General features: G+C 47.2%; 1 protein-coding gene across 2 annotated transcripts in view; it reads right to left on the reverse strand.

Moving 5' to 3' along the window:
• Window positions 1–1,248: 1,248 nt before the first annotated feature.
• The window catches only part of LOC128691938 (uncharacterized), a 181,929-nt gene continuing 160,537 nt past the window's right edge, over window positions 1,249–22,640 (reverse strand). For both annotated transcript variants that reach the window (XM_070101081.1, XM_070101082.1), the window contains exon 6: window positions 1,249–2,410. In XM_070101081.1, the coding sequence (XP_069957182.1) occupies window positions 1,859–2,410 (552 nt within the window). In that variant the 3' untranslated portion in view covers window positions 1,249–1,858. The remainder of the gene's footprint in view (window positions 2,411–22,640) is intronic.

Below are 22,640 nucleotides of genomic sequence, written 5' to 3' on the forward strand. Positions count from 1 at the left end.
AGGAGGAGGATGAAAGGAAAAAGGGAAGGATGGGGAGGATGGGATAGGGAAGGGGGGATTGGGGGGTAATTAGGTTCGGTCTGAGGAAGGAGACCGACAGGTCTAATTCCTCAGACCAAGAGCCTCTTCACCACGCCAAGGAGCCCCCCTTGAAGAGATTACTGTAGATAACTTACTGTTAATAACTTACTGTAGATAACTTACTGTTGATAACTTACTGTAGATAACTTACTGTTGATAACTTACTGTAGATAACTTACTGTAGATAACTTACTGTTGATAACTTACTGTAGATAACTTACTGTTAATAACTTACTGTAGATAACTTACTGTTGATAACTTACTGTTGATAACTTACTGTAGATAACTTACTGTTGATAACTTACTATTAATAACTTACTGTTGATAACTTACTGTTAATAACTTACTGTTGATAACTTACTGTTGATAACTTACTGTTAATAACTTACTGTTGATAACTTACTGTTGATAACTTACTGCAGATAACTTACTGTTGATAACTTACTGTTGATGACTTACTGTTGATAACTTACTGCAGATAACTTACTGTTGATAACTTACTGTTGATAACTTACTGTTGATAACCTACTGTTGATAACTTACTGTTGATAACTTACTGCAGATAACTTTCTGTAGATAACTTACTGTTTATAACTTACTGTTGATAACTTACTGTAGATAAATTACTGTTGATAACTTACTGTTGATAACTTATTGTTGATAACTTACTGTTGATAACTTACTGTTGATAACTTACTGCAGATAACTTACTGTTGATAACTTACTGTTGATAACTTACTGTTGATAACTTACTGCAGATAACTTTCTATAGATAACTTACTGTTGATAACTTACTGTTGATAACTTACTGTTGATAACCTACTGTTGATAACTTACTGTTGATAACTTACTGCAGATAACTTTCTGTAGATAACTTACTGTTGATAACTTACTGTTGATAACTTACTGTTGATAACTTACTGTTGATAACTTACTGTTGATAACTTACTGTTGATAACCTACTGTTGATAACTTACTGTTGATAACTTACTGCAGATAACTTTCTGTAGATAACTTACTGTTGATAACTTACTGTTGATAACTTACTGTTGATAACTTACTGTTGATAACTTACTGTTGATAACCTACTGTTGATAACTCACAACCTTAGGAACAATTAATCAACAGAGTTGTTTTGTCTGTTCCTACGACCAGTGTGATTGTAACAATGTGTTTCATTGTGTTGATTATGTATCTTGCTTAGTTAATAAAATGTTGAGGTCTAGTTCCTGGACCTGTTATGTACCTCTATAATCTTTTTAGACTACCATCCACAGGATGGGTGTGTCACCATTACAGTAATGGTGCCACACTGCTGTAGTGTTGGTGACATAGCACTGTAATGGTGGTGACACCACTGTAGTGATGGTGACATAGTACTGTAATGGTGGTGACACCACTGTAGTGATGGTGACATAGTACTGTAATGGTGGTGACACCACTATAGTGATGGTGCCACACTGCTGTAGTGTTGGTGACATAGTACTGTAATAGTGGTGACACCATTGTAGTGATGGTGACACACCACTGTAGTGATGGTGACACCACTCTAGTGATGACACACCACTGTAGTGATGGTGACACCACTGTAGCGATGGTGACACCACTGTAGTGATGGTGAGACAACAGTGGTAACTCAGTAAAGGTGATACACAACAGTAATGGTGACACAGTACTGATGGTGAAACAGCAGTGATGACACACAGCAGTGATGGTGAAACAGAGCAGTGATAGTGTTACACAACAGTGATGGTGACAGTAGTGATGGTAGAGTGAACTAGAGAGTCAAGACAACACCACAGTCCACCACAGTCACTTTTGTGATGTTACTGTGGTTAACTGCTGCTCTCACCACATCCAGACCACTCACTACCTCACCAAAGACACGGAACCACGGGCGACCATCTATACAGTCCCTGGTGCTGATGACAAACTGTGCACTGTTGCCACTCCACGGATGATCCCATGACCACACAGCACCAGCACTGCCTGACTTCTGGTACTGGTGATTACGCTGGTGAGATAGCAATGGTGCTCCTCCACTACCATTATTATACTGGTAGTCTCCACCTCTCACACACTCTCCTGGCTCACCCTTGTTCGTCACCTCCAACAGTTTAGTGTTGAGGAAGGAGAAGCCTGACTGATGTTGTCCAGTACACAGCAACACAAACTGTCTGGCCATCATGGTGTCAGTATTCAGCTGGATGTGGAGTCTTCCTCTGGTAGAGCCAGGCCTGGTAGAGCCAGGCCAGGCCAGGTCAGGCCAGGCCAGATCAAGAAATACCACACACGAGGATGACGCCATCAACTTCATCACCTCCCTCACCTTCACAAACAAAAATCATTAACTATAATGTTAACACTTTACATAATATAAATATTGAATTATAACTGTTACCATTAGTAAAATATAATTATTATTTTTATCATTTATTATTATTACGTATTATTATTATTATTATTATTATTATTATTATTATTATTATTATTATTATACACAGTGAATTATAATTATATATCTTTTGTGGAAATTATTTAATTTCCGTAGCTATAGTGCCTAATAAGTGTTTAATGTGTTGACTTGGGTCAAAATGTATTTGTATTTTGAATGGAACCAACTGGGTTCCCACTGCGCCTGTGCAGATGTGCGGGGGATAGGTCGAGCTGGGGCACGAGGAGGCGGCAGTGTTTTGAATGTAGTGAGGAAACTGTGAAACATGGGATCAAGAAATTGGCGTTCACAGCGACCTAAGGATTAACATAGGCCTCACTTCCTAATAGGAAGTGTTGTAACTTCCTGGTGAAGAGTGAGGGAACGAGACTTACGTGACCACCGTGATAAAGTGGTAAAATAAGTGGATAATAGTAGGACCGTGAGGACGGGTGCTCCGCCATGGAATGTGTCCAGGGGAAATTACTCGTGAGTTAATCCTCACTCATCGGTCTCAGATCTTAATGGAGTGACCTCTAATGTGTATAATAATTATGAGACGATAAATCGTCTTGTGAATGGTAATGTAATCAATGATAATAACATTAAGTTAAGAGAATGCGGGAAGTGAAATAAATCGCCCTGCTCCGAGTGAACGCATGGTTCTCGTCCCGAGGATAGCGAAGTTTTATGGAATCACGACTTCTAAACCGGGACAAACCAACGGATACCTCGTCCTGCTGGAATAAGAACCGTGTCGGTGTAGCAGGACATCGAAATGAGATGGTGAATGGAGGAAATAAGGAGCATCAATCACCCACAGTTAAGTAACCTTTCTAGTTATAGCAGACTGATACTGGCCAGTTAGGTATGTTTTAATTGGATAGGTTATGGGTGATCCAGCCACATCAAGTGACCACCAGAGAATATCTGGTAAGTGGTGAGATTATGTACAAGTGTTTTTTCTTGATGGATATATCCATGTGTAACCTACCCCCCCCCCCTCCTTCATTCAGTTAAACTAATATAACCTATACAGTCAGCAATTAATTAGTAGTGCCGTACTTGAGGGTGCTACCCAATTTATACTGGTCTCGGATAGATATGGATAAGATTGTGAGGGTCGAGGGGCCACCTGCAGTGACCAGAGGTGGTTAAGTTTTCTCACATGTCTACACTGGTGACTACGGTAAACAATATCGTTGTTGTCACCCAAGAAGATTACTCGTATACATGTAATGTTGAGGTATGTACAAGTAATGTTGAGGTATGTACAAGTAATGTTGAGGTACGTACAAGTAATGTTGAGGTATGTACAAGTAATGTTGAGGTATGTACAAGTAATGTTGAGGTATGTACAAGTAATGTTGAGGTATGTACAAGTAATGTTGAGGTATGTACAAGTAATGTTGAGGTATGTACAAGTAATGTTGAGGTATGTACAAGTAATGTTGAGGTATGTACAAGTAATGTTGAGGTATGTACAAGTAATGTTGAGGTACAAGTAATGTTGAGGTATGTACAAGTAATGTTGAGGTATGTACAAGTAATGTTGAGGTATGTACAAGTAATGTTGAGGTATGTACAAGTAATGTTGAGGTATGTACAAGTAATGTTGAGGTATGTACAAGTAATGTTGAGGTATGTACAAGTAATGTTGAGGTATGTACAAGTAATGTTGAGGTATGTACAAGTAATGTTGAGGTATGTACAAGTAATGTTGAGGTATGTACAAGTAATCACCACTATAAAATTTTCTATACCTTTCATAGAAATAATATTGCCATAACATTATTATTATTACCTAATATTAAAACTGAATAATAATAATAATAATAATAATAATAATCGACTTTAATAAAACATTATTTTATTTTCATATCATTATTGATTTATTATTAATTCTTATTACAAATATTGAATTATAATTCTTTTCTTAATTTACAACATCGACACCATGCCCAGCCCTTCTAGGGCAGGGTAGGTGCCCGAGCCCGAGCCTGTAGCTCACAACACTGTCGTTCCCATTAGTCCCCTTGTGGCGGGGATGGCAGACCAGAGAGGCCTAACTTGTGGCTAGGCCTGGGGACAGTTGGTCCCAAAGATGAGGAGGTACTTGTGCCTCCTCCCATGGCAGACTTAGGTCTCAGACACTCCCTAAAGAGGGAGCCAAGGCCGGGCCACCACTTGGACAAGGCCGGGCCACCACTTGGACAAGGCCCGGGCCACCACTTGGACAAGGCCGGGCCACAACTTGGACAAGGCCGGGCCACCACTTGGACAAGGCCCGGGCCACCACTTGGACAAGGCCCGGGCCACCACTTGGACAAGGCCCGGGCCACCACTTGGACAAGGCCGGGCCACCACTTGGACAAGGCCGGGCCACCACTTGGACAAGGCCCGGGCCACCACTTGGACAAGGCCCGGGCCACCACTTGGACAAGGCCCGGGCCACCACTTGGACAAGGCCCGGGCCACCACTTGGACAAGGCCCGGGCCACCACTTGGACAAGGCCCGGGCCACCACTTGGACAAGGCCCGGGCCACCACTTGGACAAGGCCCGGCCACCACTTGGACAAGGCCCGGGCCACCACTTGGACAAGGCCCGGGCCACCACTTGGCCAAGGCCCGGGCCACCACTTGGCCAAGGCCCGGGCCACCACTTGGACAAGGCCCGGGCCACCACTTGGACAAGGCCGGGCCGGGAGAATACCGGCGAATATTTAATAATAATAATAATAATTCAAAATTAAAATATTAATATTACTTCTTTGTAATTGTTTTTAATTAATTCTTATTAATAATCATAATAATGATTATTAAACTATAAATAACAATAATAATAAAAAAATAATAATAATAATAATATTATTATTATTGTTATTATTATTATTATTATTACTATTAAAACACTAAACCTAAAAGGTTTAAACAGCAAATAAGAAATAAACTGCATTTCACTTTGATCCAAGGCAAGGGAAGATTATCTTTCTTAAACCAATATCCTCTCAGTAGGAACATTGTTTCAGAGGCAGCAGCAGGTGAGAGGCAGTAGCAGGTGAGAGGCAGCAGCAGGTGAGAGGCAGTAGCAGGTGAGAGGCAGTAGCAGGTGAGAGGCAGCAGCAGGTGAGAGGCAGTAGCAGGTGAGAGGCAGTAGCAGGTGAGAGGCAGCAGCAGGTGAGAGGCAGTAGCAGGTGAGTGGCAGCAGCAGGTGAGAGGTAGCAGCAGGTGAGAGGAAGTAGCAGGTGAGTGGCAGTAGTAGGTGAGAGGCAGTAGCAGGTGAGTGGCAGTAGCAGGTGAGAGGCAGTAGCAGGTGAGAGGCAGCAGCAGGTGAGAGGCAGTAGCAGGTGAGAGGCAGCAGCAGGTGAGAGGCAGTAGCAGGTGAGAGGCAGTAGCAGGTGAGAGGCAGTAGCAGGTGAGAGGCAGTAGCAGGTGAGAGGCAGTAGCAGGTGAGAGGCAGTAGCAGGTGAGAGGCAGTAGCAGGTGAGAGGCAGCAGAAGGTGAGAGGCAGTAGCAGGTGAGAGGCAGTAGCAGGTGAGAGGCAGTAGCAGGTGAGAGGCAGCAGCAGGTGAGAGGCAGTAGCAGGTGAGAGGCAGCAGCAGGTGAGAGGCAGTAGCAGGTGAGAGGCAGTAGCAGGTGAGAGGCAGTAGCAGGTGAGAGGCAGTAGCAGGTGAGAGGCAGTAGCAGGTGAGAGGCAGCAGCAGGTGAGAGGCAGCAGCAGGTGAGAGGCAGTAGCAAGTGAGTGGCAGCAGCAGGTGAGAGGTAGCAGCAGGTGAGAGGAAGTAGCAGGTGAGTGGCAGTAGTAGGTGAGAGGCAGTAGCAGGTGAGTGGCAGTAGCAGGTGAGAGGCAGTAGCAGGTGAGAGGCAGCAGCAGGTGAGAGGCAGTAGCAGGTGAGAGGCAGTAGCAGGTGAGAGGCAGCAGCAGGTGAGAGGCAGTAGCAGGTGAGAGGCAGCAGCAGGTGAGAGGCAGCAGCAGGTGAGAGGCAGTAGCAGGTGAGAGGCAGTAGCAGGTGAGAGGCAGTAGCAGGTGAGAGGCAGTAGCAGGTGAGAGGCAGTAGCAGGTGAGAGGCAGCAGCAGGTGAGAGGCAGCAGCAGGTGAGAGGCAGTAGCAGGTGAGTGGCAGTAGCAGGTGAGAGGCAGTAGCAGGTGAGAGGCAGTAGCAGGTGAGAGGCAGTAGCAGGTGAGAGGCAGTAGCAGGTGAGAGGCAGCAGCAGGTGAGAGGCAGTAGCAGGTGAGAGGCAGTAGCAGGTGAGAGGCAGTAGCAGGTGAGAGGCAGAATCTGGAGAGAGGCAGGAGCAGATGAGAGGCAGTAGCAGGTGAGAGGCAGTAGCAGGTGAGAGGCAGTAGCAGGTGATAGGCAGCAGCAGGTGAGAGGCAGCAGCAGGTGAGAGGCAGTAGCAGGTGAGAGGCAGTAGCAGGTGAGAGGCAGTAGAAGGTGAGAGGCAATAGCAGATGAGAGGCATTAGCAGGTGAGAGGCAGAAGCTGGTGAAATGCAGAAGCAGCTGAGAGGCAGCAGCAGGTGAGAGGCAGAAGCAGGTGAGAGGCAGTAGCAGGTGAGAGACAGCAGCAGATGAGAGGCAGAAGCAGGTGAGAGGCAGTATCAGGAGAGAGGCAGGAGCAGATGAGAGGCAGCAGCAGGTGAGAGGCAGTAGCAGGTGAGAGGCAGTAGCAGGTGAGAGGCAGTAGCAGTTCAGAGGCAGCAGCAGGTAAGAGGCAGAAGCAGGTGAGAGGCAGTAGCAGGTGAGAGGCAGTAGCAGGTGAGAGGCAACAGCAGTTGAGAGGCAGAAGCAGGTGAGAGGCAGCAGCAGGTGAGAGGCAGTAGCAGGTGAGAGGCAGTAGCAGGTGAGAGGCAGTAGAAGGTGAGAGGCAATAGCAGATGAGAGGCAGAAGCAGGTGAGAGGCAGTTGCCGTTGAGAGGCAGTAGCAGGTGAGAGGCAGCAGCAGATGACAGGCAGAAGCAGGTGAGAGGCATAATCAGGTGAGAGCAAGTAGCAGGTGAGAGGCAGTAGCAGGTGAGAGGCAGTAGCAGTTGAGAGGCAGTAGCAGGTGAGAGGCAGCAGCAGATGAGAGGCAGAAGTAGGTGAGAGGCAGTAGCAGGTGAGAGGCAGTAGCAGGTCAGAGGCAGTAGCAGGTGAGAGGCAGCAGCAGATGAGAATTAGAATCAGGTGAGAGGCAGTAGCAGGTGAGAGGCAGTAGCAGGTGAGAGGCAGTAGCAGGTGAGAGGCAGTAGCAGGTGAGAGGCAGTAGCAGGTGAGAGGCAGCAGCAGGTGAGAGGCAGTAGCAGGTGAGAGGCAGCAGAAGGTGAGAGGCAGTAGCAGGTGAGAGGCAGCAGAAGGTGAGAGGCAGTAGCAGGTGAGAGGCAGCAGCAGGTGAGAGGCAGCAGAAGGTGAGAGGCAGTAGCAGGTGAGAGGCAGCAGCAGGTGAGAGGCAGCAGAAGGTGAGAGGCAGTAGCAGGTGAGAGGCAGTAGCAGGTGAGAGGCAGTAGCAGGTGAGTTTCAGCAGCAGGTGAGAGGCAGTAGCAGATGAGAGGCAGCAGCAGGTGAGAGGCAGCAGCAGGTGAGAGGTAGTAGCAGGTGAGAGACAGTAGAAGGTGAGAGGGAGTAGCAGGTGAGAGGCAGCAGCAGATGAAATGCAGAAGCAGCTGAGAGGCAGTAGCAGATGAGAGGCAGAAGCAGGTGAGAGGCAGTAGCAGGTGAGAGGCAGTAGCAGGTGAGAGGCAGTAGCAGTTCAGAGGCAGCAGCAGGTAAGAGGCAGAAGCAGGTGAGAGGCAGTAGCAGGTGAGAGGCAGTAGCAGGTGAGAGGCAGCAGCAGGTGAGAGGCAGGTGAGAGGCACGAGCTGCTGATAGGCAGAAGCAGGTGAGATGCAGTAGCAGTTGAGAGGCAGTAGCAGGTGAGAGGCAGTAGCAGGTGAGAGGCAGTAGCAGGTGAGAGGCAGTAGCAGGTGAGAGGCAGTAGCAGGTGAGAGGCAGTAGCAGGTGAGAGGCAGTAGCAGGTGAGAGGCAGTAGCAGGTGAGAGGCAGTAGCAGGTGAGAGGCAGAAGCAGGTGAGAGGCAGTAGCAGGTGAGAGGCAGTAGCAGGTGAGAGGAAGTAGCAGGCAGGTGAGAGGCAGCAGAAGGTGAGCAGGTGAGTGGCAGTAGCAGGTGAGAGGAAGTAGCAGGAGAGAGGCAGTAGCAGGTGAGAGGCATTAGCAGGTGAGAGGCAGTAGCAGGTGAGAGGTAGAAGCAGGTGAGAGGCAGTAGTAGGTGAGAGGAAGTAGCAGGTGAGAGGCAGTAGCAGTTGAGAGGCAGTAGCAGGTGAGAGGAAGTAGCAGGTGAGACGCAGTAGCAGGAGAGAGGCAGTAGCAGGTGAGAGGCAGCAGCAGGTGAGAGGCAGCAGCAGGTGAGAGGCAGTAGCAGGTGAGAGGCAGTAGCAGGTGAGAGGCAGCAGCAGGTGAGTGGCAGTAGCAGGTGAGAGGCAGTAGCAGGTGAGAGGCAGCAGAAGGTGAGAGGCAGTAGCAGGTGAGTGGAAGTAGCAGGTGACAGGCAGTAGCAGTTGAGAGGCAGTAGCAGGTGAGAGGCAGTAGAAGGTGAGAGGCAATAGCAGATGAGAGGCAGAAGCAGGTGAGAGGCAGCTGCGTTGAGAGGCAGTAGCAGGTGAGAGGCAGCAGCAGGTGACAGGCAGAAGCAGGTGAGAGGCAGAAGCAGTTGAGAGGCAGAAGCAGGTGAGAGGCAGCAGCAGGTGAGAGGAAGTAGCAGGAGAGAGGCAGTAGCAGGTGAGAGGCATTAGCAGGTGAGAGGCAGAAGCTGGTGAAATGCAGAAGCAGCTGAGAGGCAGCAGCAGGTGAGAGGCAGAAGCAGGTGAGAGGCAGTAGCAGGTGACAGGCAGCAGCAGGTGAGAGGCAGTAGCAGGTGAGAGGCAGTAGCAGGTGAGAGGCAGTAGCAGGTGAGAGGCAGTAGCAGGTGAGAGGCAGCATCAGATGAGAGGTAGAAGCAGGTGAGAGCAAGTAGCAGCAGCAGGTGAGAGAGGCAGCAGAAGGTGAGAGGCAGTAGCAGGTGAGAGGCAGTAGCAGGTGAGAGGCAGTAGCAGGTGAGAGGCAGTAGCAGGTGAGAGGCAGTAGCAGGTGAGAGGCAGTAGCAGGTGAGAGGCAGTAGCAGGTGAGAGGCAGTAGCAGTTGAGAGGCAGCAGAAGGTGAGAGGCAGTAGCAGGTGAGAGACAGTTCAGAGGCAGCAGCAGGTAAGAGGCAGAAGCAGGTGAGAGGCAGCAGGTGAGAGGCAGTAGCAGGTGAGAGGCAGTAGCAGGTGAGAGGCAGTAGCAGGTGAGAGGCAGTAGCAGGTGAGAGGCAGCAGATGAGAGGCAGAAGCAGGTGAGCAGGTGAGAGGCAGCAGCAGGTGAGAGGCAGTAGCAGGTGAGAGGCAGCAGCAGGTGAGAGGCAGTAGCAGGTGAGAGGCAGTAGCAGCAGGTGAGAGGCAGTAGCAGGTGAGAGGCAGCAGCAGGCAGGTGAGAGGCAGCAGCAGGTGAGAGGCAGCAGCAGGTGAGAGGCAGTAGCAGATGAGAGGCAGCAGCAGGTGAGAGGCAGTAGCAGGTGAGAGGCAGTGAGAGGCAGCAGCAGGTGAGAGGCAGAGAGGGCAGTAGCAGTAGCAGGTGAGAGGCAGTGAGCAGGTGAGAGGCTTCAGCAGGTGAGAGGCAGTAGCAGGTGAGAGGCAGCAGGTGAGAGGCAACAGGTGAAAGGCAGTAGCAGGTGAGTTGCAGCAGCAGGTGAGAGGCAGTAGCAGATGAGAGGCAGCAGCAGGTGAGAGGCAGCAGCAGGTGAGAGGTAGTAGCAGGTGAGAGGCAGTAGCAGGTGAGAGGCAGTAGCAGGTGAGAGGAAGCATCAGATGAGAGGTAGAAGCAGGTGAGAGGCAGTAGTAGGTGAGTTGCAGCAGCAGGTGAGAGGCAGTAGCAGATGAGAGGCAGCAGCAGGTGAGAGGCAGCAGCAGGTGAGAGGTAGTAGCAGGTGAGAGGAAGTAGCATGTGAGAGGCAGTAGCAGGTGAGAGGCAGTAGCAGGTGAGAGGCAGCAGCAGGTGAGAGGTGAGCAGAGAGGTAGCAGGTGAGAGGCAGTAGCAGGTGAGAGGCAGTAGCAGGTGAGAGGCAGCAGAAGAGGCAGCAGCAGGTGAGAGCCTCTAGCAGGTGAGAGGCAGTAGCAGGTGAGAGGCAGCAGAAGGTGAGAGGCAGTAGCAGGTGAGAGGCAGCAGCAGGTGAGAGGCAGCAGAAGGTGAGAGGCAGTAGCAGGTGAGAGGCAGTAGCAGGTGAGAGGCAGCAGAAGGTGAGAGGCAGTAGCAGGTGAGAGGCAGCAGAAGGTGAGAGGCAGTAGCAGGTGAGAGGCAGCAGCAGGTGAGAGGCAGTAGCAGGTGAGAGGCAGTAGCAGGTGAGAGGCAGTAGCAGGTGAGAGGCAGCAGCAGGTGAGAGGCAGTAGCAGATGAGAGGCAGCAGCAGGTGAGAGGCAGCAGCAGGTGAGAGGAAGTAGCAGGAGAGAGGCAGTAGCAGGAGAGGGGCAGTACCAGGTGAAAGGCAGTAGCAGGTGAGAGGAAGTAGCAGGCGAGAGGCAGTAGCAGGTGAGAGGCAGTAGCAGGTGAGATGCACCAGCAGGTGAGAGGCAACAGCAGGTGAGAGGCAGTAGCAGGTGAGAGGCAGTAGCAGGAGAGGGGCAGGTGAGAGGCAGCAGCAGGTGAGAGGCAGCAGCAGGTGAGAACAGTAGCAGTGAGCAGGTGAGAGGCAGCAGCAGGTGAGAGGCAGCAGAAAGTGAGAGGCAGTAGAAGGTGAGAGGCAGTAGCAGGTGAGAGGCAGTAGAAGGCGAGAGGCAGTAGCAGGTGAGAGGCAGCAGCAGGTGAGAGGCAGTAGCAGGTGTGAGGCAGAAGCAGGTGAGAGGCAGCAGAGCAAGATGATTAGTCAGTGAGAGGGGAGGCTTAAGCAGAAGAGCAGCAGATGAAGGCAACAGCAGGTGAAGGCAGCAGAGAGAAATAATGGGAGGAAACAACCAGTGAAGACAAGAACGTCAGAGAGCAACAAGAAGAGGCAAGGTAGGCAATGAGAAGGCAATGGTGAGGGGTAGATGAGAAACAATAACAGATGAAAGGCAAACAGTAGAAACAATTAACCGTTGAGAGGCAACTAAGTAGAGGATGAGAGGCAGAAAGCGGGTGGGAAGAACAATCAGAGTGACAAGCAAGTGAGGAAGGCGATGGAGTGAAACAGTAATTAAGGTCAAGTAGGCGGTGAGGACAATAGGATGAAGAGGCAGAGGAGTGAGCAGTAGCAGGTGAAGGCAGTAGAGGTCAGAGCAAGTAACAAGGTGAAGCAGCAGCAGATGAAGAGGAATCAGGTAAGGCAATATAGAGAAGGCAATGTTCAGGAAGAGGCAGTAGCAAGAAAACAGAAGTGAAAGAAAGTAAGAGGTAGAGGCAGAGAGAAACATATGAGTTAGAGAAGCAACAAAGTAGAAAGCAAGCAGTAGCAGTGAGAAGACAATAGTGAAGCATTCTAAGTAAAGCCTTATGAGAAAGGCAGCAGTGAGAAAAACAGAATGAAGACAGAAGCAGTAAGTGAAAGAGTAGTGGGAGGGTCAGGCAGAGGCAATAGCAGTGAGAAGAGCGGTGAGAAGCGGGTGGAGAGGCAACAGCAGGTGAGACACAAGGTAGCAGAAGAGCAGTAAGGCAAGGTGAGGCAGCAAGCAGGTGAAGACAAGCCAAATGCAGGTGAGAGCCCTCCTAGCAAAAAGGTGAGAGGCAGTAGGCAAGTGAGAGGCAGTATAGCAGTAAGGAGAGCAATGTAGGTGAGAGAGCCAGAGCAGTGGAGGAAGGCAATGGCAGTGAGAAGGCAGTAGCAGTGAGCAACAGCCCAGATGAGCAGTAAGCAAGGTGAGGGAAGAGCAAGCAAGCAGGTGAGAGGCAGTAGCAGGTGAGAGGCAGGAGCAGATGAGAGGCAAAAGCTGATGTGAGGAAGTAGCAGGTGAGAGAATGTAGCAGGTGAGAGGCAGTAGCAAGTGAGAGGCAGTAGCAGGTGAGAGTCAGTAGCAGGTTTTTGGCAGCAGCAGGTGAGAGGTAGTAGCAGTAGCAGGTGAGAGAGGCAGTCAGTGAGAGGCAGGTGATAGGCAGTTTGGCAGCAGCAGGTGAGAGGTAGTAGCAGGTGAGAGGTAGTAGCAAGTGAGAGGCAGTAGCAAGTGAGAGGCAGTAGCAAGTGAGAGGCAGTAGCAGGTGATAGGCAGTAGCAGGTGAGAGGTAGTAGCAGGTGAGAGGCAGAAGCAGGTGAGAGGCAGTAGCAAGTGAGAGGCAGTAGCAAGTGAGAGGCAGTAGCAAGTGAGAGGCAGTAGCAGGTGATAGGCAGTAGCAGGTGAGTGCAGCAGCAGATTAGAGGTAGAAGCAGGTGAGAGGCAGAAGCAGGTGAGAGGCAGTAGCAGGTGATAGGCAGTAGCAGGTGAGAGGCAGTATCAGGTGAGAGGGAGCAGGAGGTGAGAGGCAGCAGCAGATGAGAGGCAGAAGCAGCAGAGAGGCAGCATCAGGTGAGACGCAATAGCAGGTGAGAGGCAGTAGCAGATGAGAGGAAGCAGCAGGTGAGAGGCAGTACCAGGTGAGAGGCAGCAGCAGATGAGAGGCAGAAGCAGGTGAGAGGCAGAAGCAGGTGAGAGACAGCAGCAGGTGAGAGGCAGCAGCAGGTGAGAGGCAGAAGCAGGTGAGAGGCAGTTGCAGGTGAGAGGCAGTAGCAGGTGAGAGACAGCAGCAGGTGAGAGACAGCAGCAGGTGAGAGGCAGCAGCAGGTGAGAGACAGCAGCAGGTGAGAGGCAGCAGCAGATGAGAGGCATAAGCACGTGAGAGGCAGTAGCATGTGAGAGGCAGTATCAGGTGAGAGGCAGTAGCAGGTGAGAGGCAGAAGCAGGTGAGAGGCAGCAGCAGATGAGAGGCTGAAGCAGGTGAGAGGCAGTAGCATGTGAGAGGCAGTAGGAGGTGAGAGGCAGCAGCAGGTGAGAGGCAGCAGCAGGTGAGTGGCAGCAGCAGGTGAGAGGCAGCAGCAGATGAGAGGCTGAAGCATGTGAGAGGCAGTAGCAGGTGAGAGGAAGAGGAAAAGACATGGAAGAGTGTCAACATGGAAGAGTGTCAACATGGAAGAGTGTCAACATGGAAGAGTGTCAACATGGAAGAGTGTCAACATGGAAGAGTGTCAAAATGGAAGAGTGACAACATGGAAGAGTGTCAACATGGAAGAGTGTCAACATGGAAGAGTGTCAACATGGCACAGTGTCAACATGGAAGAGTGTCAACATGGAACAGTGTCAACATGGAAGAGTGACAACATGGAAGAGTGACAACATGGAAGAGTGTCAACATGGAAGAGTGACAACATGGAAGAGTGTCAACATGGAAGAGTGTCAACATGGAAGAGTGTCAACATGGAAGAGTGTCAACATGGAAGTGTGTCAACATGGAAGAGTGTCAACATGGAAGAGTGTCAACATGGAAGAGTGTCAACATGGAAGAGTGTCAACATGGAAGAGTGTCAACATGGAAGAGTGTCAACATGGAAGAGTGTCAACATAGAAGAGTGTCAACATGGAAGAGTGTCAACATGGAAGAGTGTCAACATGGAAGAGTGTCAACATGGAAGAGTGTCAACATGGAAGAGTGACAACATGGAAGAGTGACAACATGGAAGAGTGTCAACATGGAAGAGTGACAACATGGAAGAGTGTCAACATGGAAGAGTGTCAACATAGAAGAGTGTCAACATGGAAGAGTGTCAACATGGAAGAGTGTCAACATGGAAGAGTGTCAACATGGAAGAGTGTCAACATGGAAGTGTGTCAACATGGAAGAGTGTCAACATGGAAGAGTGTCAACATGGAAGAGTGTCAACATGGAAGAGTGTCAACATGGAAGAGTGTCAACATGGAAGAGTGTCAACATGGAAGAGTGTCAACATGGAAGAGTGTCAACATGGAAGAGTGTCAACATGGAAGAGTGTCAACATGGAAGAGTGTCAACATGGAAGAGTGTCAACATGGAAGAGTGTCAACATGGAAGTGTGTCAACATGGAAGAGTGACAACATGGAATAGTGTCAACATGGAAGAGTGGGTGTCAACATAGAAGAGTGTCAACATGGAAGAGTGTCAACATGGAAGAGTGTCAACATGGAAGAGTGTCAACATGGAAGAGTGTCAACATGGAAGAGTGTCAACATGGAAGAGTGTCAACATGGAAGAGAGACAGCATGGAAGAGTGTCAACATGGAAGAGTGTCAACATGGAAGAGTGTCAACATAGAAGAGTGTCAACATGGAAGAGTGTCAACATGGAAGAGTGTCAACATGGAAGAGTGTCAACATGGAAGAGTGTCAACATGGAAGAGTGTCAACATGGAAGAGTGTCAACATAGAAGAGTGTCAACATGGAAGAGTGTCAACATGGAAGAGTGTCAACATGGAAGAGTGTCAACATGGAAGAGTGTCAACATGGAAGAGTGTCAACATGGAAGAGTGTCAACATGGAAGAGTGTCAACATGGAAGAGTGTCAACATAGAAGAGTGTCAACATGGAAGAGTGTCAACATGGAAGAGTGTCAACATGGAAGAGTGTCAACATGGAAGAGTGTCAACATGGAAGAGTGTCAACATGGAAGAGTGTCAACATGGAAGAGTGTCAACATGGAAGAGTGTCAACATGGAAGAGTGTCAACATGGAAGAGTGTCAACATGGAAGAGTGTCAACATGGAAGAGTGTCAACATGGAAGAGTGTCAACATGGAAGAGTGTCAACATAGAAGAGTGTCAACATGGAAGAGTGTCAACATGGAAGAGTGTCAACATGGAAGAGTGTCAACATGGAAGAGTGTCAACATGGAAGAGTGTCAACATGGAAGAGTGTCAACATGGAAGAGTGTCAACATGGAAGAGTGTCAACATGGAAGAGTGTCAACATGGAAGAGTGTCAACATGGAAGAGTGTCAACATGGAAGAGTGTCAACATGGAAGAGTGTCAACATGGAAGAGTGTCAACATGGAAGAGTGTCAACATGGAAGAGTGTCAACATGGAAGAGTGTCAACATGGAAGAGTGTCAACATGGAAGAGTGTCAACATGGAAGAGTGTCAACATGGAAGAGTGACAACATGGAAGAGTGTCAACATGGAAGAGTGTCAACATGGAAGAGTGTCAACATGGAAGAGTGTCAACATGGAAGAGTGTCAACATAGAAGAGTGTCAACATGGAAGAGTGTCAACATGGAAGAGTGTCAACATGGAAGAGTGTCAACATGGAAGAGTGTCAACATGGAAGAGTGTCAACATGGAAGAGTGTCAACATGGAAGAGTGTCAACATGGAAGAGTGTCAACATGGAAGAGTGTCAACATGGAAGAGAGTCAACATGGAAGAGTGTCAACATAGAAGAGTGTCAACATGGAAGAGTGTCAACATGGAAGAGTGTCAACATGGAAGAGTGTCAACATGGAAGAGTGTCAACATGGAAGAGTGTCAACATGGAAGAGTGTCAACATGGAAGAGTGTCAACATGGAAGAGTGTCAACATGGAAGAGTGTCAACATGGAAGAGTGTCAACATGGAAGAGTGTCAACATAGAAGAGTGTCAACATAGAAGAGTGTCAACATGGAAGAGTGTCAACATGGAAGAGTGTCAACATGGAAGAGTGTCAACATGGAAGAGTGTCAACATGGAAGAGTGTCAACATGGAAGAGTGTCAACATGGAAGAGTGTCAACATGGAAGAGTGTCAACATGGAAGAGTGTCAACATGGAAGAGTGTCAACATGGAAGAGTGTCAACATGGAAGAGTGTCAACATGGAAGAGTGTCAACATGGAAGAGTGTCAACATGGAAGAGTGTCAACATGGAAGAGTGTCAACATGGAAGAGTGTCAACATGGAAGAGTGTCAACATGGAAGAGTGTCAACATGGAAGAGTGTCAACATGGAAGAGTGTCAACATGGAAGAGTGTCAACATGGAAGAGTGTCAACATGGAAGAGTGTCAACATGGAAGATTGTCAACATGGAAGAGTGTCAACATGGAAGAGTGTCAACATGGAAGAGTGTCAACATGGAAGAGTGTCAACATGGAAGAGTGTCAACATGGAAGAGTGTCAACATGGAAGAGTGTCAACATGGAAGAGTGTCAACATGGAAGAGGAAGAGTGTCAACATGGAAGAGTGTCAACATGGAAGAGTGTCAACATGGAAGAGTGTCAACATAGAAGAACATGGAGAGTGTCAACATGGAAGAGTGTCAACATGGAAGAGTGTCAACATAGAAGAGTGTCAACATGGAAGAGTGTCAACATGGAAGAGTGTCAACATGGAAGAGTGTCAACATGGAAGAGTGTCAACATGGAAGAGTGTCAACATGGACATGGAAGAGTGTCAACATGGAAGAGTGTCAACATAGAAGAGTGTCAACATAGAAGAGTGTCAACATAGAAGAGTGTCAACATGGAAGAGTGTCAACATGGAAGAGTGTCAACATGGAAGAGTGTCAACATGGAAGAGTGTCAACATGGAAGAGTGTCAACATGGAAGAGTGTCAACATGGAAGAGTGTCAACATGGAAGAGTGTCAACATAGAAGAGTGTCAACATGGAAGAGTGTCAACATGGAAGAGTGTCAACATGGAAGAGTGTCAACATGGAAGAGTGTCAACATGGAAGAGTGTCAACATGGAAGAGTGTCAACATGGAAGAGTGTCAACATGGAAGAGTGTCAACATGGAGTGTCAACATGGAAGAGTGTCAACATGGAAGAGTGTCAACATGGAAGAGTGTCAACATGGAAGAGTGTCAACATGGAAGAGTGTCAACATGGAAGAGTGTCAACATAGAAGAGTGTCAACATGGAAGAGTGTCAACATGGAAGAGTGTCAACATGGAAGAGTGTCAACATGGAAGAGTGTCAACATGGAAGAGTGTCAACATGGAAGAGTGTCAACATGGAAGAGTGTCAACATGGAAGAGTGTCAACATGGAAGAGTGACAACATGGAAGAGTGTCAACATGGAAGAGTGTCAACATGGAAGAGTGTCAACATGGAAGAGTGTCAACATGGAAGAGTGTCAACATGGAAGAGTGTCAACATGGAAGAGTGTCAACATGGAAGAGTGTCAACATGGAAGAGTGTCAACATGGAAGAGTGTCAACATGGAAGAACATGTGTCAACATGGAAGAGTGTCAACATGGAAGAGTGTCAACATGGAAGAGTGTCAACATGGAAGAGTGTCAACATAGAAGAAGAGTGTCAACATAGAAGGGTGTCAACATGGAAGAGTGTCAACATGGAAGAGAGTCAACATGGAAGAGTGTCAACATGGAAGAGTGTCAACATGGAAGAGTGTCAACATGGAAGAGTGTCAACATGGAAGAGTGTCAACATGGAAGAGTGTCAACATGGAAGAGTGTCAACATGGAAGAGTGTCAACATGGAAGAGTGTCAACATGGAAGAGTGTCAACATGGAAGAGTGTCAACATGGAAGAGTGTCAACATGGAAGAGTGTCAACATGGAAGAGTGTCAACATGGAAGAGTGTCAACATGGAAGAGTGTCAACATGGAAGAGTGTCAACATGGAAGAGTGTCAACATGGAAGAGTGTCAACATGGAAGAGTGTCAACATGGAAGAGTGTCAACATAGAAGAGTGTCAACATAGAAGAGTGCCAACATAGAAGAGTGTCAACATGGAAGAGAGACAGCATGGAAGAGTGTCAAAATGGAAGAGTGTCAACATGGAAGAGTCTCAACATAGAAGAGTGTCTACATGGAAGAGTGTCAACATGGAAGAGTGTCAACATAGAAGAGTGTCAACATAGAAGAGTGTCAACATAGAAGAGTGTCAACTTGGAAGAGTGTCAACATGGAGGAGTGTAAACATGGAAGAGTGTCAACATGGAAGAGTGTCAACATAGAAGAGTGTCAACATAGAAGAGTGTCAACATAGAAGAGTGTCAACATGGAAGAGTGTCAACATGGAAGAGTGTCAACATAGAAGAGTGTCAACATAGAGGAGTGTCAACATGGATGAGTGTCAACATAGAAGAGTGTCAACATAGAAGAGTGTCAACATGGAAGAGTGTCAACATGGAAGAGTGTCAACATAGAAGAGTGTCAACATGGAAGAGTGTCAACATGGAAGAGTGTCAACATAGAAGAGTGTCAACATGGAAGAGTGTCAACATGGAAGAGTGTCAACATAGAAGAGTGTCAACATAGAAGAGTGTCAACATGGAAGAGTGTCAACATGGAAGAGTGTCTACATGGAAGAGTGTCAACATGGGTGAGTGTCAACATAGAAGAGTGTCAACATGGAAGAGTGTCAACATGGAAGAGTGTCAACATGGAAGAGTGTCAACATATAAGAGTGTCAACATAGAAGAGTGTCAACATGGAAGAGTGTGAACATAGAAGAGTGTCAACATGGAAGAGTGTCAACATAGAAGAGTGTCAACATAGAAGAGTGTCAACATGGAAGAGTGTCAACATGGAAGAGTGTCAACATGGAAGAGTGTCAACATAGAAGAGTGTCAACATGGAAGAGAGACAGCATGGAAGAGTGACAACATAGAAGTGTGTCAACATGGAAGAGTGTCAACATGGAAGAGTGTCAACATGGAAGAGTGTCAACATAGAAGAGTGTCAACATAGAAGAGTGTCAACATGGAAGAGTGTCAACATGGAAGAGTGTCAACATGGAAGAGTGTCAACATAGAAGAGTGTCAACATGGAAGAGAGACAGCATGGAAGAGTGTCAACATAGAAGTGTGTCAACATGGAAGAGTGTCAACATGGAAGAGGGTCAACATGGAAGAGTGTCAACATGGAATAGTGTCAACATGGAAGAGTGTCAACATTGAAGAGTGTCAACATGGAAGAGAGACAGCATGGAAGAGTGTCAACATAGAAGAGTGTCAACATGGAAGAGTGTCAACATGGAAGAGTGTCAACATGGAAGAGTGTCAACATAGAAGAGTGTCAACATAGAAGAGTGTCAACATGTAAGAGTGTCAACATTGAAGAGTGTCAACATGGAAGAGTGTCAACATGGAAGAGTGTCAACATGGAAGAGAGACAGCATGGAAGAGTGTCAACATAGAAGTGTGTCAACATGGAAGAGTGTCAACACGGAAGAGGGTCAACATGGAAGAGTGTCAACTTGGAATAGTGTCAACATGGAAGAGTGTCAACTTTGAAGAGTGTCAACATGGAAGAGGGACAACATAGAAGAGTGTCAACATGGACGACTGTCAACATGGAAGAGTGTCAACATGGAAGAGTGTCAACATAGAAGACTGTCAACATGGAAGAGTGCCAATATACAAGAGTGTCAACATACAAGAGTGTCAACATAGAAGAGTGTCAACATGGAAGAGTGTCAACATAGAAGAGTGTCAACATGGAAGAGAGACAGCATGGACGAGTGTCAACATAGAAGAGTGTCAACATGGAAGAGTGTCAACATGGAAGAGTGTCAACATGGAAGAGTGTCAACATGGAAGAGAGACAGCATGGAAGAGTGTCAACATAGAAGAGTGTCATCATGGAAGAGTGTCAACACGGAAGAGTGTCAACATGGAAGAGTGTCAACATGGAAAAGTGTCAACATGGAAGAGTGTCAACATGGAAGAGAGACAGCATGGAAGATTGTCAACATAGAATAGTGTCAACATGGAAGAGTGTCAACATAGAAGGGTGTCAACATGGAAGAGAGACAGCATGGAAGAGTGTCAACATAGAAGAGTGTCAACAGGGAAGAGTGTCAACATGGAAGAGTGTCAACATGGAAGAGTGTCAACATGGAAAAGTGTCAACATGGAAGAGTGTCAACATGGAAGAGAGACAGCATGGAAGAGTGTCAACATGGGAGAATGTCAACATGGAAGAGTGTCAACATGTAAGAGTGTCAACATGGAAGAGTGCCAACATGGAAATGTGTCACCATGGAAGAGAGACAGCATGGAAGAGTGTCAACATAGAAGAGTGTCAACATGGAAGAGTGTCAACATGGAAGAGTGTCAACATGGAAGAGTGTCAACATGGAAGAGTGTCAGCATGGAAGAGTGTCAGCATGGAAGAGTGTCAACATGGAAGTGTGTCAACATAGAAGAGTGTCAATATAGAAGAGTGTCAACATGGAAGAGTGTCAACATGGAAGAGTGTCAACATTGAAGAGTGTCAACATGGAAGTGTGTCAACATAGAAGAGTGTCAATATAGAAGAGTGTCAACATGGAAGAGTGTCAACATGGAAGAGTGTCAACATGGAAGAGTGTCAACATGGAAGAGTGTCAACATGGAAGAGTGTCAACATGGAAGAGTGTCAACATGGAAGAGTGTCAACATGGAAGAGTGTCAACATGGAAGTGTCAACATGGAAGAGTGTCAACATGGAAGAGTGTCAACATGGAAGAGAGTCAACATGGAAGAGTGTCAACATAGAAGAGTGTCAACATGGAAGAGTGTCAACATGGAAGAGAGTCAACATGGAAGAGTGTCAACATGGAAGAGTGTCAACATGGAAGAGTGTCAACATGGAAGAGTGTCAACATGGAAGAGTGTCAACATGGAAGAGTGTCAACATGGAAGAGAGACAGCATGGAAGAGTGTCAACATAGAAGAGTGTCAACATAGAAGAGTGTCAACATAGAAGAGTGTCATCATGGAAGAGAGACCGCATGGAAGAGTGTCAGAATGGAAGAGTGTCAACATGGAAGAGTCTCAACATAGAAGAGTGTCTACATGGAAGAGTGTCAACATGGAAGAGTGTCAACATAGAAGAGTGTCAACTTGGAAGAGTGTCAACATGGAGGAGTGTAAACATGGAAGAGTGTCAACATGGAAGAGTGTCAACATGGAAGAGTGTCAACATGGAAGAGTGTCAACATAGAAGAGTGTCAACATAGAAGAGTGTCAACATAGAAGAGTGTCAACATGGAAGAGTGTCAACATGGAAGAGTGTCAACATAGAAGAGTGTCAACATAGAGAAGTGTCAACATGGAAGAGTGTCAACATAGAAGAGTGTCAACATGGAAGAGTGTCAACATGGAAGAGTGTCAATATGGAAGAGTGTCAACATAGAAGAGTGTCAACATGGAAGAGTGTCAACATGGAAGAGTGTCAACATAGAAGAGTGTCAACATGGAAGAGTGTTGACATGGAAGAGTGTCAACATAGAAGAGTGTCAACATAGAAGAGTGTCAACATAGAAGAATGTCAACATGGAAGAGTGTCAACATGGAAGAGTGTCAACATGGAAGAGTGTCAACATGGAAGAGTGTCAACATAGAAGAGTGTCAACATGGAAGAGTGTCAACATGGAAGAGTGTCAACATGGAAGAGTGTCAACATATAAGAGTGTCAACATAGAAGAGTGTCAACATGGAAGAGTGTGAACATAGGAGAGTGTCAACATGGAAGAGTGTCAACATAGAAGAGTGTCAACATAGAAGAGTGTCAACATGGAAGAGTGTCAACATGGAAGAGTGTCAACATGGAAGAGTGTCAACATGGAAGAGTGTCAACATGAAAGAGTGTCAACATGGAAGAGTGTCAACATAGAAGAGTGTCAACATGGAAGAGAGACAGCATGGAAGAGTGTCAACATAGAAGAGTGTCAACATGGAAGAGTGTCAACATAGAAGAGTGTCAACATAGAAGAGTGTCAACATGGAAGAGTGTCAACATGGAAGAGTGTCAACATGAACATGTGTCAACATGGAAGAGAGACAACATGGAAGAGTGTCAACATAGAAGAGTGTCAACATGGAAGTGTCAACATGGAAGAGTGTCAACATAGAAGAGTGTCAACTTGGAAGAGTGTCAACATGAAGAGTGTCAACATGGAAACATGGAGGAGTGTCAACATGGAAGAGTGTCAACATAGAAGAGTGTCAACATGGAAGAGTGTCAACATAGAAGAGTGTCAACATGGAAGAGTGTCAACATGGAAGTGTCAACATAGAGTGTCAACATGGAAGAGTGTCAACATCGAAGAGTGTCAACATGGAAGAGTGTCAACATGGAAGAGTGTCAACATGGAAGAGTGTCAACATGTGTCAACATGGAAGAGTGTCAACATGGAAGAGTGTGGAAGAGTGTCAACATGGAAGAGTGTCAACATGGA

This window comes from Cherax quadricarinatus, chromosome 75, assembly GCF_038502225.1.
Source record: "Cherax quadricarinatus isolate ZL_2023a chromosome 75, ASM3850222v1, whole genome shotgun sequence".
Classification (NCBI taxonomy): Eukaryota; Metazoa; Arthropoda; class Malacostraca; order Decapoda; family Parastacidae; genus Cherax; species Cherax quadricarinatus.